General features: G+C 37.7%; 1 protein-coding gene across 1 annotated transcript in view; it reads left to right on the forward strand.

Moving 5' to 3' along the window:
- Positions 1-17290, forward strand: part of LRP2 (LDL receptor related protein 2) — a 156741-nt gene that overhangs the window by 43443 nt on the left and 96008 nt on the right. The window contains exons 11-19 of the mRNA XM_087709396.1: positions 1079-1248; positions 2942-3165; positions 4786-4992; positions 6150-6352; positions 8285-8425; positions 10031-10234; positions 11460-11652; positions 15027-15152; positions 16365-16495. Of these exons, the coding sequence (XP_087565522.1) occupies positions 1079-1248; positions 2942-3165; positions 4786-4992; positions 6150-6352; positions 8285-8425; positions 10031-10234; positions 11460-11652; positions 15027-15152; positions 16365-16495 (1599 nt within the window). The remainder of the gene's footprint in view (positions 1-1078; positions 1249-2941; positions 3166-4785; positions 4993-6149; positions 6353-8284; positions 8426-10030; positions 10235-11459; positions 11653-15026; positions 15153-16364; positions 16496-17290) is intronic.

The following is a 17290-nucleotide window of genomic DNA, read 5'->3' on the forward strand; positions in this document are numbered from 1 at the left end:
ATCTGAACTATGATAAGGGGATTTGAAAGGGGAAAAAATACTGGGTTAATTTGGAACCCAAATCTGAAGTTTAGACTCAAATCTTAAACTTGATTTAAAATCCCAAAATGTCCTTGTTTTCCCATTAATTGTAATGGGAAAACACATTTTTTTCTATTTTCTATTATAATTACCTGAATGTGAGCTACATTTGCAATAATTATTGTCTCTTATGAGAGGGTGACGTTTGCTATATTGAAAGCAAAGCATTATTATCCTCCCCTTTAAAAAGAATTGCCAATTTCATTTATATTTCTTGTCAAAATTGGAAATAATTTCCCAGGATGTTGCTTTTTCTGAGAGGAAAAATCTAGTTAACTTTCTAGTGATTTGTATTATTTTTCAAAAGCAACCAAACCAAATGTTGTTTTGGTTAATCATAGGCACCAATAGTTAATTATTTGAAAGGGAAATAGTAAAAAAAAATGGCCATTTTAAAAATGTGTTCTTCCTTTTTAATTCATAGAGATTTTCTATCTCGAAGTATGAAAAAGCTTCAGTTCTGCAAAGCTTAGACCAAGGAATTATTCTTCAGATGACACTTGTGATGGTTTGAGTCCCCTGGATAAGTGGGCACAAAATGTTTTGTCTCAAACCTTTTCAACTTCAACAATTGTTCTCTTCTAAGTGTGAAACTCTTGTTTTGACCAGATCTTGTTTCTCAGTATTTTAGAAATTGTGTTAAGCTTGAAAAAAGGTGTTTAGGAACGGTTCCATTTAGAAATACTCCGTTTCAAGCACCAAGACTTACAAAATTGTTACTCCTGCCTGCATGAATGTAAAAAACAATGAACACAGCGGTAGTAAATTGAATCAACCACTTACCTAATCTTCCATACATATCTAATTGCCTCTAATTGCAACATTTTGGTGGCTAGTGATTACATCTAATGGCTGGGGACAGAAAAGGTATAAAAGTAAACAAAATGATTTTTTTGCATTGCTTAGATTTATATTGCGGTGTGCATCTTCAGTTTAAGTTGGGAATGCATATCCTTTTGAAAAATAAACATTAGAGCAATGTTATTCATGTTTTCAGCTGGAGCTGCCTCTATCATTTTTTCCAACGGCCGTGATTTATTAATTGGGGACATTCATGGAAGAAGTTTTCGAACTCTGGTACAATCCCAGAATCGTGGAGTGGCTGTTGGTGTGGACTTTCATTTTCAGCTGCGTAGGATATTTTGGACTGATACCGTGCAAGATAAGGTAAGTTGAAATGTACAAATAGCTTTCTTGGAAGCAAAGGCATTCAAGAATGGTATGTGTGTTGATAACTTTTCATTTCTCTGAACAGATGCAGAGCCCTTCTTTGTTTCCAAACAAAAATGAACTTTTGAGATGGTTCTGTTGATAATTCCGACATTACTTAGCTATGCTTTTACATGTAATATATCGAACAAAGCGTGCATTATGCTATGGCATCATCATGAGCAGGTCTTAATATGATTGGAAAGAGAGCCCAAAAACCTAATTAAGAGAAATAGAACATTCTTTCAGAACTCTGTTGCAATTGCTTGAAACCTGATCACTTAAAGTGTAGAAGTACTGTGTTTTCTGGGAAGATAGACATAAGATATTTCTCAAGTATATTAGTATAATTGAGCTTTGGGCAACAAATATTGACAATTTATCATGCTGCAGGCCAATATTTTTTATGTCATTGCTTTTTTTTTCATTGCCTTGCTTTTTACTGGAATAGTAACAAATAATATAAAATATAAATTTGGTTTAATGATGTTTGGTAGTTTTAAAGCATGTGATGTGGATATACACTAAAGAATTGAAAGATTTTCCTCCCCCCCCCCGCCCCCAAGTGCATTGAAAGGCATGTTAACATCGTGTTCTTAAAAAAGCACAGTATGGGGAGGTGAAAGGAATATTCTCCTAGCATAGATTTTTTCCCCCTGAAGTTTTCCTTGGTTCCTTGAATTATATCAGGGCTTAGTGACCTAATTTTTATTCTTCTGCTTACTGCGGCATGTAATGGATTTGGATTTAGATCGATATTTAGTTCAGTTAATCCATAAAATAGCTTGCTTGTAATTGCTATACAGGAACCAGAGCATAGATATACTATAACTAGGTTGTGCTTCATACCAAACTTGAAATCGTCTTAGCTTTGCTTTGCATATTATCCCTTTTAGTTTGCAGTTCAGCATACGATGTAAATGCAGCTTGTTGGATAAATCTATGTGCATGAATTATAGAGGACAACTCAGATTACTAGTTAGAAGGGGGAAAAACTACTCTTAAACAATGGTTAAGAATGGAATTTATGATCAGTGCCCATGCAGATGTAACAAGTTGACAGAGGTGAAGTCACATTGAAGAGATTTGAAATACAGGCGGTCCTCGACTTAGGACCACAACTGAGCCCAGAATTTACATTGCTAAATGAAAAATTTATTAAGTGGGTTTTGATCCACTTTACAACTTTTCTTCCCACATTTGTTAAGTGAATTACTGCAGTTGTTATGTTAGTAACCTGCTTGTTAAGTGAATCTGGCTTCCCCATTGACTGTGCTTGTCAGAAGGTCGCAAAAGGGGATCACATGACTGTAATGGTCCTAAGTGTGAACCAGTTGCCAAGCATCTGCATTTTGATCACATGACCATGGGGATGGTGCAAAGGTCATAACTGTGAAAAACGGTCACAAGTCACTCTTTCAATGCTGTTGTAATGTTGAACAGTCACTAAATGAACTGTTGTAAGTCGTGGACTACTTGAAAATGGTTAAGAAATTGGGGACTTAATACTTCATGGATCAGCGTTTTCACAATTCCTCTTGTAATAAATGCATGCAGGATTTATTTTTGTTTGGAAATTGTGCTAATATGAAAGTGGCCCTGAAAACATACTGCATCCTAAGTCCTAAAGCGCCATTGCTTTCTTTTTCAGGTTTTTTCTGTCAACCTTGATGGCTCGGATATCTATGAAGTTTTAAATATTTCAGTTGACACACCAGAAAACCTTGCAGTAGACTGGATTAACAACAAGCTGTATATAGTGGAGACCAGCGTCAACCGAATTGATTTGGTAAATTTGGATGGAACCAATCGGGTAACTTTGATTGCAGAAAGTTTGGGCAACCCTAGAGGAATAGCTGTTGATCCTACTGTTGGGTAAGTGATAACACTGATTAAAAGATACTACCCTCCTTTGAAAAAATTTGGCTTGCTGTTTTTCAAATGCATCATCAATTGCTCAATAAAACATTACTAGGTGTTGATGGAAGAGTAGGAATTTGGCGTGCTTTACTTCCTTCTCCTTCCCTAGAAATTCTCTTCTGGTCCTTCCTTATTTCATATTTCTTTTTTTAAAAAATCTGGATATTATGCAGAAAAGAGCAAAGGAAAAGTTGCAATTCAGCTGCGTGTCTCTGATGAGAATGATAGAGAAATGCTGAACAATAGCAATAGCACTTAGACTTATATACCGCTTCACAATGCTTTTACAACCCTCTCTAAGCGGTTTACAGAGTCAGCGTATTGCCCCCAACAATCTGGGTCCTCATTTACCCACCTCGGAAGGATGGAAGGCTGAGTCAACCTTCAGCCTGGTCAGATTCAAACTGCCAAATTGCAGGCAGCCGGCAGTCAGCAGAAGTAGCCTGCAGTACTGCACTCTAACCATTGTGCCACGGAGGCTCATATGTTACAGGTGCAGTATCTGGTGAAGATAGGCATCTTTTATTTCTTAATTCAAAAGTTCTTTTCAGCAAAGTCAAAGCTAAACTGTGTTTTACAAAGAATGGATCATAAATTATGATTTATGGGTCACAGTGACACCTGCTTAGCTAAAAATAGTTTGTATGTAGTATCCTTAAATCAAAAAGGAAATCCATTTAATTGTAGGTGTTGGGAGGAGGGGAAATGGACACCTGACTCAATAATTGTCTGTTTTCTGCAAAATAAAAAAGGAAATTGGATTTATTGCCAGTCGCCTTACATATTCCTTGAACTGGATGTAGAGATAATTAGTTTCATATAAAATATGATCTGGAATATAGTTTGAAATCTCTGTAATTTCTTTTTTGAGATCTCTCCAGAGTTTGCTCTTTGTAACAGACCATTGGTGACTTGTTATCTGCTTGGAGCATTATATCTTTCGTTCATCTTCTTCAGTACTGATACTTGAATTTGGGATATTTTTTTATTAAACCTGGGAATTTTAAGAAGTGTTTTCTAGTACCTTCTTTTTGCTTCTAGGTCTTATATTATCTGGTTTTCTATTTACTATGATTTTATTGATTTGCGTATCTCACAGAGAGCTTTTAGTATAACCAACAATATAATATATGTAGAATATAGCTCAGTGAAATGTGAAGTGATCTGAAGCATATGAAGCCTCATTGTGGCTACCTCAGCATAAAACTGCATGATAATGGCTGCAATTCTGTATGTCCACTAGTAAGAATTCACAAGTGTGGCTTCCAATTGGGTGGTACTTTCTGCACCTACTGTAATGGATTTTTATGCATGAAAATGTAATGCCACAATAAGTGTTTTGGTCCTTAAAGTGCCACAGAATTCTTCAGCTAGATTCCCACTTGATGCTAAATAGTGATTTGTTTCAGCATAACAAATTATATAAACCACAGCTGGCTGGATTCACGCTAAGCCCAATCCAGACAAACTATATTTCTGCTTACTGTTTTGTGTAAGCCAGGTCTTTGTATCATTTATCTAAAGATTGAAAGGATACTAAAAGGGTTTTTCTTCTCTTTTCTCTTTCTTTTACAGTTATTTGTTTTTCTCAGATTGGGATAGTCTTTCAGGTGATCCTAAAGTAGAAAGAGCCTTTATGGATGGAACAAATCGTCTGGACTTGGTTAAAACAAAGTTGGGATGGCCAGCTGGGATAACTCTGGATATTGTATCAAAGAGACTCTACTGGGTAGACAGCCGATATGATTATATTGAAACGGTGACCTATGATGGGCTGGAGAGGTAGGAGAAGATCTTAATAAGATGCAAAGAGAGTCATTTACTTTTACTTCTTTACATTTTTTAGAAATAAATGAGCTGCATCAGACTAAAAAAAAATAGTCTGTCGTGATCCAAAGGTTTTTTTTTTTTCAAGAGGCAACTGGACTTCTTTGTTTTTCTTTGAAGACTTTTCGCTTCTCATCTGAGAAGCTTCTTCAGTGTCTTCAAAGAAAACCCAGAAAGTCCAGTTGCCTCTTAAAAAAAGTATCTTTGGGACAACCATGACCTGAATGACTGAGAAGCTCCATAGACATTTCGCTACTCTGTCATGAATTGCTTCCTTTAAATGCCGTTAAGACTTGCATGGGATTGAGATATTAATTCCTATCCTTCAGTCTCTGAATTTGGTCAGAAATTATCTAATTAGTGGGAAGGCAGCAAGGACTCCTTGTTGCATGCACTAATCTCTGAGTGCCAAACAAAGAAGAAGAAGGATGTCTTTTCTATGCTGATCCTAAACGGATAGCAGCAGAAAAGAACATATTTATTGTGTACAAAGATTTGCATACTGTTGATAAGAAAGGAGAATTCCTGGACCTTAATACTGTCCCTGCCCTAATAGGCAAACACAGGGAAGGACTCCCTGTGTGTAGGTATTGTTTCTTACATTGCATTATACTCAGTGCAATTTTTGGGGGGATTGTAGCAAAAAATCTTTAAGCCTTTTATTGCTATCTTTGTTTTCCTTTTTAATCAGCACTTTCCAAGGCCATTTCTGGTCTTTACAGAAAAGAATGCAAATAGAATTGCCTTTCCATAAGATAAAATAACTTATATTGCACGAAGGCAACTTTTCTTCAAGAAAACCAATATAAGATTCCTTTTGTTGATGTTTTTGGTTTTCCTCCTTTTTAAAAACGGAGCTGTGTGTTAAACCACCACATTTCCCCTCTGAACGTTTGTTTCTTGCATCTTTGGTTAACATGATTCAAATATTTTGTATTCATTATTGATTTTTCTTCTTGGTTGGATGATGACGTATCCTTGGTTTATCATTTCCTAGGTTACTGCTATGACCTGTGTGTAGCCTTTTTCATAGGAGTAAAAACATGATGAAATATTTGTAGCCTGTAAGCTATTTCTTTTCAGTATTTCTAAAAAGAATATACCTTTAACAGGAAAACTGTTGCTCATGGAGGCTCATTGATTCCACATCCCTACGGAATAAGTCTTTTTGAACATTCGGTGTATTTTACTGATTGGACCAAAATGGCAGTGATGAAAGCCAATAGGTTTGCAGATTCTAACCCACAAGTGATTTTTCAGTCTTCCTTGCGTCCCTACGGAGTAACAATTTATCACGCTTTCCGACAGCCACATGGTAAGTCAAATGATATAGGGTTGCCAGAAGATATTTTACACTGTTCTTATTGTGGCTCAACTGTTAGAAAGCACAGCAAAGATAACTGTGCGGTCAATGTACCAGTGGGGCCAGAAGAGAAAACGTCAACGTTTTTCTGTTTTTTTCCCCTTCTCTGTTGTGTTCTCCCTCTTCTCTTCCTCTCTCCTTGATTCATGCCGAGCAAATAGCTCTAACTAATGGTCTAAGTAGATCCCTGCCTAGGGTTTTTGAAATTAGCCCAAGGTCAGAGATATCTCAAAGCTGCAGGTAGTCCATCCCTGCCCAGTGTAAATTCATTTACTTCTATTGATTTATTCTCATTGAAAACAATGAGATTTCAATTACTGAATAGGCTAATTTGCAGTTAGGCTTCAGCTCATGTGAAGCACAATTATTCTGATGAAACTACATTCCAAATAGAAAATGGTTCACTGGGAAAAAATTGCAATTTTCTTCCGTACATGTCAACATATATTTCAAGGATTGACTGATGTTTACAAAAAAAGTCCTCTTATGCTGAGCACAAGGGTTTCTTTAAAGGATGGCCAGCACTATCAATTTGAAAGAGAGAGACAGAATGCTTAGAATTGGATTCCTATTAACTCAGTTGCCAAAGCAGGGAATAAGCAACAGCTGACTATGGATCAATTCCCAGTCAGTATGGTCGCAATCCCAGCACCTCTGCAATATACCAGTGAAAAAAATTATTTAAGCCAATAGGCTGTATTTACAATGGAATGAGTATATATAACTATACTTGGACTGGTATGTATGGTTTTATTGGGAACTGCAGATACAAAATACATTTTAACAGACTTTCAAAGGTAGCTTATACCATTCTTGGTCTATACACCAACTCCTAATTTAGCAACCAAGTTCAATTCCAGTGATCGGTTCACTTAGGGGAATAATTGCTAAGAGACAGAGTGATATCCTATAAAGATCATCTCATTCAGATAGCAATAGCACTTAGACTTATATACTGCTTCGCAGTGCTTTACAGCCCTCTCTAAGTGGTCTACAGAGTCAGCCTCTTGCCCCCAACAATTTGGGTCCTCATTTTACTGACCTCGGAAGGATGGAAGGCTAAGTCGACCTTGAGCTGGTGAGATTCGAACTGCCAAATCAGCAGAAGTAGCCTGCAGTACTGCACTCTAACCACTGTGCCACCGCGGCTCTTTGGGATGGCAAAGGGTTTTCTAGAGAAAGCTGAATGCTGGAGAATGACCCCTTAAAGAAACTTTAAATAAGGCATGCATAATAGGCAAATGTGGACATAGTTATTTGAGTATGTTTGAAAAGCTGGAAAAATATAGATATTTTTTCCTTGAGATGAGTCACTTATTTGTATATAACAGAAATAGACAGCTTGTGGGCCCCTGCCTGTGGACCATCCATTTTGCAGCCTCTCCCTGAAACAGAGTTTAAAATCTGTGGTTTATCTTTCGGCCTCTGTGGTAAACCTAAAGAAACGAAGTTGTAGCCATACATATTGCAATGCAAGTGGAATGTATATGTGTCTGCTGACTGGTTTTTCATCTTCCCCAATCAAGTATCTTTAAGGCAAATGGGACAAAGTTCCCATCACTTCCAGTTAGTTGGGCTATATCTGACGAAAGTTATAATGTAACAATCTGGAGGGCATCATACAACACAAAAGCTCACACAAAGGATGAGATAATGGCATAAAGTCATTCTTCACCCAAAGTTTTGTTGTAAATGCACACATGGGTCAGAAAAGGAATTTTTAATGACCATTGATGACCATTGTATATGCAAATAGCCAGTGACTGAAAGTAGTTTCTAATTGAGAAGTGGGTGCATACATGAGAAATGTCAGCAAAATTAAGAAAAACTTCACGTACACCTGATGCTGTGTGTGAAACTTATATAAAATATATTGTCTTCCAGTAAGAAATCCTTGCGGTGTTAATAATGGTGGATGTGAACAGATTTGTGTTCTCAGTCACAGAACTGACAATGATGGTCTAGGCTACCGCTGCAAATGCATGTTGGGCTTTGATTTGCACGCTGATGGACGACGCTGCATTGGTAGGTACTGCCGGGACACATGTTGCATAGAATCTCTACGGATAATCATATCAACTGCTTTTCTCCCTGGTTTTGAAGAGTATTCTGTTGTCAGATGGTGATGAATTTATCTAAAACTTTTAGAATCTTCCAACTAATGCCATGTGAATGCTCACTGCTTCCTCAAATACCATTTTGCTTTCAAATTTGAAAGATGTGTATCCTTAATACTTGCCTCATTCATATCCTACTATCTCAGAAAGGCTAAGAAGGAGATAATAAAACCGGAGTGATCTTTAGATTCTAAAATTCCCAAATTCTTGGGATTTAATCTAATAAAGTTAGTCGATTGATTTCAGAGGTACTTCAACGAGTAGATGAGTCAATATGTAGTAACTAAAATTTCATAACTGACTGTAGCCCTTATTTTTCATCAAATATATTTACCACCTTTCTTCCATTATGGAATAAAATAGAATAACAGAGTTGGAAGCGACCTTGGAGGTCTTCTAGTCCAACCCCCTGCCTAGGCAGGAAGCCCTACACCACTTCAGACAAATGATTGTCCGATCTCTTCTTAAACACTTCCAGGGTTGGAGGCAAGTTGTTCCACTGATTAATTGTTCTAATTGTCAGGAAATTTCTCCTTAGTTTAAGTTGCTTCTCTCCTTGATTAGTTTCCATTCATTGCTTCTTGTCCTACCCTCAGGTGTTTTGGAGAATAGCTTCACTTCCTCTTCTTTGTGGCAACCCCTGAGATATTGGAACACTGCTATCATGTCATCCCTAGTCCTTATTTTCATTAAACTTGGAAGTTTTAGTAAAGGTTATACAATGAAACCTCCGGTCACAACTCTAAACCCTTCCAGAACTTTGGTCACAACCTGATTTGGTCATGACCGGAAGCAAGACTGACTGTGCATGCACATTAAAAAAATGGTGCAGAAGAGGAAATCGCCTCAGCAGGGAAAATCGCTGTGGCATTTGTTTGATCACCACCCAAGGATGTGTTCGCAACTAGTGGGAAACATTTAGCAGATTTTTTGGTCGGCACCTGATTTCGTCATGGTCAGAAGCGTTCGTGACCTGAGGTTCTACTATATAAATAAGCATTTTGCAAGTTTCACCATTACCAGGAAAAAGGACTGCTCCTTTGTTGAATCCAGAAAGACTAGGATTTTTTAAAAAACAAAACAAAACCTTAAAAGCTCTCCATACTAATATAATTTTGTTTCTAAATGAGAATCAATTCAGTTAGTGAAATTCCTATTAACTCATTGCTTCCACCTCTAATATAAATCCTCGGCCACTCTTGCCTCGTAGGATTTGAATTTGATCTTGGGGCCAAAGAACCTGGTAAACACACAAGTATCAGTGACCAGATACTGAAATAATTTGCTGCATTACCTGTCTTCCAGTCTTCTCTATGTACTTAGTTATTATTGCCCTCTTCTTTCATTTTTAAATGATTTTCTCTTCCAACATGGTGCTTTTACACTAAGAGTTGCTTTTTGTATTTTTATAATTTTCCTGTAATTTACGTTTTTAAGATGGTTAAAAAAACTATTTTAAGGTTGTTGTGATCTTAAAATAAAGATTTTAATTTTATTTTTATTTTTTTCACAGCTGTGCAGCAATTTCTGCTCTTCTCCTCCCAGTTCTCTGTGCGTGGAATTCCATTCAATCTTTCCACTCAGGAAGATGTAATAATTCCTGTATCAGGAAGTTCTTCTTATTTTGTGGGAATTGACTTCTGGGCCCAAGAAGACACTATATTTTATTCAGACACCACTAAAGATATAATATATAAACAAAAAATTGACGGGACAGGTAATATTTGCTTCCCTTGAACAGAAACAGAGTTAATAACGATGTCATTATATCTCACAACGGTTGAAAGTCCATTTCTCTATTAAATCCATGGTTTGGCTGATCTTGTTTTAATAAGGGTTTTGCAGAACTGATTATGTTTGCACATCATACTATGTCATGTTCTTGTCTTATGGACTTATTGAGGTCCACACACGTCACTAAGATGTTAGCCAGGATTTACAATTTGTAGTGGCTGATTCTATACATTATGCTAAACCAGAATTAAGCAGAACGTGTGCGACTGGCATATTCTGTGAATCAGTGTGTGCAAAAGTTCCATGAAGGAATAACGTTATAGGGTTGGACCATAGGAGATATAAAATAAAAAGTATTATGTATGTTGGCCACCTTCAGTTATTTATAAAGTAAGAAATGCAGCATAAACATCTAATTAATAAATAAATGCACCAGGAAATCCATCCCATTCTGGAATTATTTTATTTTATTTTCTAAAACCACTGGATCAATGGCTACATACTAGGCATGGAAGAAAAATGGAAAAGTTCCAGCATTCCAGAGGTGGTTTTCAGCAGGTTCTGACCAGTTCTGGAGAACCAGTAGTGGAAATTTTGAGTAGTTCGGAGATTCAGTAAATACCACCTCTGACTGCCCCGCCCCCATCTATTCTCTGCTTCCCGAGTCCCAGCTGATCAGGAGGGAATGGAGATTTTGCTGTAACCTTCCCCTGGAGTGGGGAGGGAATGGAGATTTTACAGTATCCTTCCCCTGCCACACCCACCAAGCCATTCCCACAGAACCGGTAGTAAAAAAATTTGAATCCCACCACTGCAGCGTTCCACAGACTGTTCTAGTCTGTAAACCATAAGTTAAAGCCAGTGAGTTGGGTCAATGTTGAACAAGATTGGGGAAAAAGGGGAAGGAGGAATTCTGTGATTTATCAAGGCAATTTTGAAAAGTGTGTCTTGATAGGCATGCTGTTTATAATTGGATTCTGCCTTAGGGAACTCTTATTAATCTCTCCAATCTGTTTAATCTGCTGGTTGCAATTCTCTGGGATTTAATACATGTAGATATCATTTCCTCATCCTAAGCTTTGCTGTAGAGAAAGCAGTTTCATTGAGATACAACGCTTATATTTTATCATATTAAATTTAACCTTAAAAATGAAAGCGGGGAAGCCACTCCTTCCAGTTTTGATACATTGCTATTTCCTAATTATCAGGTAGAGAAATCCTTGCAGCCAACAGAGTGGAGGGAGTTGAAGATTTGGCTTTTGACTGGATCTCAAAGAATATCTATTGGACAGACTCTCGGTATCGGAGTATTAGCGTTATGAGGCTGGCTGATAAATCAAGACGAGCTATTCTTCAAAATTTGAATAATCCTCGATCAATCGTAGTTCATCCAGTTATTGGGTAAGTCTCAAAATCAAGCATACTATTCAAAACATACAGCACAATACAGTCTTCCTGTTATATTATCTCTTCTGAATGAAGGTGCTATAATGTCTATCTGAAATTTGCCATTCAAAACCTCACTGCCTGAGGAATGTTTCTACTTAATGTGTTAGATTTTTTTTTTAAAAAATGTAGGCTGTTGAAAAAAATAATGAATATTCAAACAAATTATTTTTTCCCTCTGCATTCGTTAGGACAGAAAAATGCCTCTTGTCATGGGGCCAAGAAAAAGCAAAAACAGAGTTGGTCTGGACAAAAGCTGTATTTGATTTCATATTGAATTAAAGTACAGTAAATGTGACTATTTCCCATTGGTTTAGTAATACTCCTTTCTGTTATGTTCATGCATGGACTTTGGAAGCAACATAAAGGAGGCTACGAGAATCACAGCCAGTGGTTTTAATGAAACCTTTAGGTGGTGCATAGATGGTGCATTAGGACTTTTGAGGGTTCTCATGGCTCATTTTCCAGCAGGACGTGTCAGATGATATTTTAGAATGCTTGTTGCAATGTGTTTGTTGTGACACGCCAGTGGCCAGCGGAGCTGTTGGCAGACTCAGATAGTGAGGAGGTTGGGGAGGAACATGGGCCAGTCCTGGAGTCGGGAAGGCTCTGATGAGTGCTGTGTGTTGGAGGCAGAGATGGGGCCAGGGTCAACCAACAGTTATCAGCTGCCTTCAGAGTCAGAAATCAGTGTGGCAGAAGAACAGCTGGAGCCTGTTCCCAATGTTTGCTGCACAGAGCTGCCAGGAGAAGGGAACGATTAAGGAACAAGGTCCGACTCAGGAATAAAGGCACAAGTGAACGGTGAATGGGAATAAAGAGGAGCGAAAGGGGAGTGGGGATTGCAGGAGACAGTTCGCTTAATTAGCGTGAAGATTTGTTCGTGACTCTCAGGGTCTCTTTGCCAAGTATTTTCTTGTACAGCAGTTGCATTTTGAAGATATCATCCTGGAAGCTCTCCAAGCCTGATAAGGTCTGTGGTTTAAAAGACTGTTTGCCGGGACTTGCTGGATGTGAATGAGAGGAATTCACATTAGCTTAATAAAAAGGGGTTTTGTCAGTCTGCTTCATGATTTTGGGAAGCTTAGGTCAGAACGGTGTTTTCTTGAAAATCTATCTGTGGATCTTTCTTTAACATTCAAGCCCAAGGGCCTCTCTTTTCTCTTCTTAAAAAACCTCCTTCTGTTTATGCTCCTCCCTATCCCTCATCCCCTGTTCTTCTGGCACCAATTCCATAATCCAGCGCAAAACACTAAGTGGTACAAAATTAGCACAAAGGGGGCCATTCAGCAGCTTTATCTTAAAAAACCAAGACATGTTTGTTCTGTGGTTTTCTTCCCTGTGCTGCAAAATAGCTTATTGCTTCAGAAGAGGTGCTATTATCGTTGCCTTGTTATCAGCATGAATAGTTCCTACAGAGGAAGAATATGAGTGTGCATTTCACTTACCTAAGCTCTTAGGCACAGTTTTGAGAGTGATTTCAGAAAGCAATAATCTCTGCAGGTTTTATTCTCATTGGTTGGGCAGGCAGACCTAATGTGAGACTTACTGTCTCCTAATATTAGTTACTCGGGAAAATTTTCTCTCATTCTGAATAGAATAGAATTCTTTATTGGCCAAGTGTGATTGGACACACAAAGAATTTATCTTTGGTTCAAGTGCTCTCAGTGTACATAAAAACAAGATATATTTGTCAAGAATCATAAGGTACAACACTTAATGATAGTCATAGGGTACAAATAACCAATCAAATCATACTAGGAAACAATAATATAAATTGTAAGGATACAAGCAACAAAGTTACAGTCATGCAGTCATAAGTGGGAGGAGATGGGTGATAGGAACAATGAGAAGATTAATAGCAATAGTAATGCAGACTTAGTAAATAGTTTGAAAGTGTTTAGTGAATTATTTGTTTAGCAGAGTGATTGCATTACCGAAAAAACTGTCCTTGTGTCTCATTGTTCTGGAATGCAGTGCCCTATAGCATTATTTTGAGGATAGGAGTTGAAATGATTTATGTCCAGGATTTGAGGGGTCTGTAGATATTTTCACATTTCTGGGTTAGAAGACAGATATTTTTTAATTGAAAGGGATTTTCTTTTTCTTTCTTCTTCTTTTCTGCTCCTCTTTCTCAGAAGGGAATGTAAATCGGTCAACTGAAGACTGTTTACTCTTGTTAATTAATGGAGGGGGGCGGGCGGGGTGGAGACACTTCCACTTGCAGCAATAAACGTTGAAATTTTTTTAAAAGCAAAAATATTAGAAATAACTCTGAAGAGATGTTTCAGGACTTTTTAAAAATATATCCATTCATGAATATTGTTATGTAAGCTCCCCGTTGGGAGAGCGAGTACGTGCAGAGAAGCGTTGTGAGAGTTGTGTTGGAGAACACACAAACCAGCATACAGAGACACTGCAGTTTAAATAGGCTTTTACTTTCGTGGAAATAGAGGTATCAGAGTCCATCAAACAGTCCAAGTCATACACGGTTAAGACAGTCAGTCATCAATGTCTTTCAGTTAAGGGATAATCCAAATAACATAGTCCAGTATCATATAATCAGTTCAGTACTCAAAGTTTGCTAGCAGTTGCAAAACTTACAATAGCTTATGGCACTTTCTAACAGCCAGCTTCCATAACACTCAGATCAGATCAGCCCAGCATCTTAACAAACAGAGAGGTAACAGTCATTCTGGCTCCCTCTTATGGCCTATTGAGAAAAACAGCAATCAATCACATTTTGCAGTATGATTTAAAGAAACAGGTATAGCATTGTTACATGATTTATATACGTATTGCCAACCCAACCATTAGATTATATTCCTAACAAATATGGTTCATGATTATCAGTAAGATTGTGATTACTTATTAAGTAACGTTTCAGTTACATTTTAATAATGATAACCATGGATGTAAGAACAAAATAATCTCTTGCGTGGGAACTTAAATATAAAACATACAAGTCAATTTAAAATATTTGTTAAGTGTCTAAACCAGGGGTGTCATACTGGTGGCCCATAGGCAGGATGGGTCATACGCAAGCCACACCCACCCCAGCTCTGTAAATGGGGAAAATGTCATGTGATGGTAACATGACACCACAAGTTTGACACCCGTGGTCTAAACTGTGTCCTATCAAAAATCTGAATGTAAAAAAGCTGTGCAAGCAAAGCTAAAATAGAAAAAGTGCTAGAGGATAGGTTTTATTTTAGGGATAAATTGGGCATCTACATCGAAAAAGTTTATTTATTTATTTATTTTGCAGGAAGGGTGCCAATATTTGCAATATTATCTGCAACTCTAATGCACTTCCCTTTCACTTTCAGATACATATTTTGGACAGATTGGTTCCGCCCTGCTAAGATCATGAGAGCCTGGAGTGATGGATCCCATGCCTTACCAATTGTAAACACGACACTGGGATGGCCTAATGGCTTAGCTATTGATTGGAGGTTCGGAAAAATAATAATCAAATAAGCTTTTTTTGAGGAGATGTTCAATACCTTGACACTACAAATAGCAAATGCAACTAGATTGTTATAGTTCTGTTTTGAAGGCAGCCAATTATTTTTGTGTAGAATTGAAAAACTTAAAATGAGCAGGGAAAAACTTCCAAAATCCAATACCGCAGAATAAGATTATACTTTAATTTATCCTAGTTTTTTTTAAAAAGGGGGACATTTTAAGTCAAACTTTTGCTGATTGAAAAAGCACGTGTTGATCCAAAAAACCATAGCCTTGGGGCATCATTGTCTATTCCAATTTTCTTGGCCCTGCAGGAATCATGTTAATCTGATCCCTGTCTGGGTATATAGCAGTAGACTTAGCAGTAGACTTATATACCGCTTCATAGGCCTTTCAGGCCTCTCTAAGCGGTTTACAGAGAGTCAGCATATTGCCCCCAACAATCTGGGTCCTCATTTTACCCACCTCGGAAGGATGGAAGGCTGAGTCAACCCTGAGCCGGTGAGATTTGAACTGCTGACCTGCTGATCTAGCAGTAGCCTGCAGTGCTGCATTTAACCACTGCGCCACCTTGGCTCTATATGTCTTAGGGAAAAAAAAATCCTTTAAACTAGGGGTGAAATCAACTTACCTTTGCTACTGGTTCACAAATGTGAGTGCCTGCGCCATTCAGTGCATGCGCAGGACCTTCCACGCATGCACAGAATATCAAAAATTGACATGATGATGTCCGAGTAGGTGGGCGGAGCCTGCTATTGGGCGTGCCTGCAAAAGTTAGTAGAACAACAAGGGGGGGGGGATCCGCTGTACCACGTGATTTAGATCACCTAGAAAGCAGGAAAGCAGGATATAAATCACATGTTACAGCTGATCGTCAGAAATACCGGTTCATTCGAACCGGTAGCATTTTTTTTACTATTGGTTTGAGCAAACTGGTCCAAACCGGTAGCATTTCACCCCTGCTTTAAACAAACAAAACAAAAAATCCCAGACTCCTCCAAACCAGCTAACTTGGCTACCAGAGAGCAAGCTTTTGGAGAAAACAATGATTTATGAAGAACATTTAATGACTTTTTTTTTTTTTAGCTTTCTTTAAGATTAACAAAGATTGGCTGGGGAATGAATTTGGTGCATTAATCCTAAACCAATTTGGTGAGAGGTGTCAATGTCATTTCAATAAATATTATCTTTTCTTCCAGTTCCTTAAGGCTTTATTGGGTGGATGCCTTCTTTGATAAAATTGAGCACAGTACTTTTGAGGGGTTAAATAGAAGGACACTTGAACGCATTAGTCAGATGACACATCCATTTGGTCTCACGATCTTTGGAGGTGAGTATGACATGAAAATAGGAAAACTTGGACACTTTCCAATTATCATTTTTTTCACTGCGCAACAGTTTTCATGAGGCTATACATTGCAATACTATAAAGTTCGGGTTCATTAATATCCATACAAGGAGCAGTTTGATTTGATCTGGAAGATATGCAAACACCATGTTTCCATGAAAGTAAGACAGGGTCTTATTTTCTTTTGACCCCTGAAATAAGCACTTGGCCTTATTTTCAGGGAGGTCTTATTTTTTTTTGAGGTGCAGGAGGCGGCCAGCATGGTCACCTCATGGCTGCTGCTGTGTTGCAATATTTTTGACCATGGCTTATTTTCAGGGGAAGGCTTATTGTAGTGCATGCACTCAAAAGCCCGATTGGGCTCATTATCCAGGGAGGTCTTATTTTCAGGGAAACAGAGTATTTATTATATCCATGTTTTCGCTAGTTAAAGAAAGTCTATATATGAAATTTGTTTACATATAACCTTCTGTAGTTTATGTTTTTTCTATGCATGTTAATATACATAATTGCCCAGCAATATAAGCAATCCTTACGTAGATAAGTAGGTAGACAGACAGGCAAATAGACGGACAGGTTCTTAAATGTATATTTTTTAAAATGCAATTTCCTTGAAAACAGGCAGTTTGGGACAGATGTTAGGAAAGTTCATAAATTATGTGTGTTTTGGGCCATTGTTTGATGCATCATGTCCTTTCACTGAAAAAAGATCACCAGATTTCTTTTACATGTCTAGTAAAGGGTATTTTCAAGTTTTCATTTCCTTGTGAAACTAAC

This window comes from Thamnophis sirtalis, unplaced genomic scaffold (genome assembly GCF_051295495.1).
Source record: "Thamnophis sirtalis isolate CommonGarterSnake01/CBP01778 unplaced genomic scaffold, rThaSir2_p1.2 scaffold_1, whole genome shotgun sequence".
Lineage (NCBI taxonomy): Eukaryota > Metazoa > Chordata > Lepidosauria > Squamata > Natricidae > Thamnophis > Thamnophis sirtalis.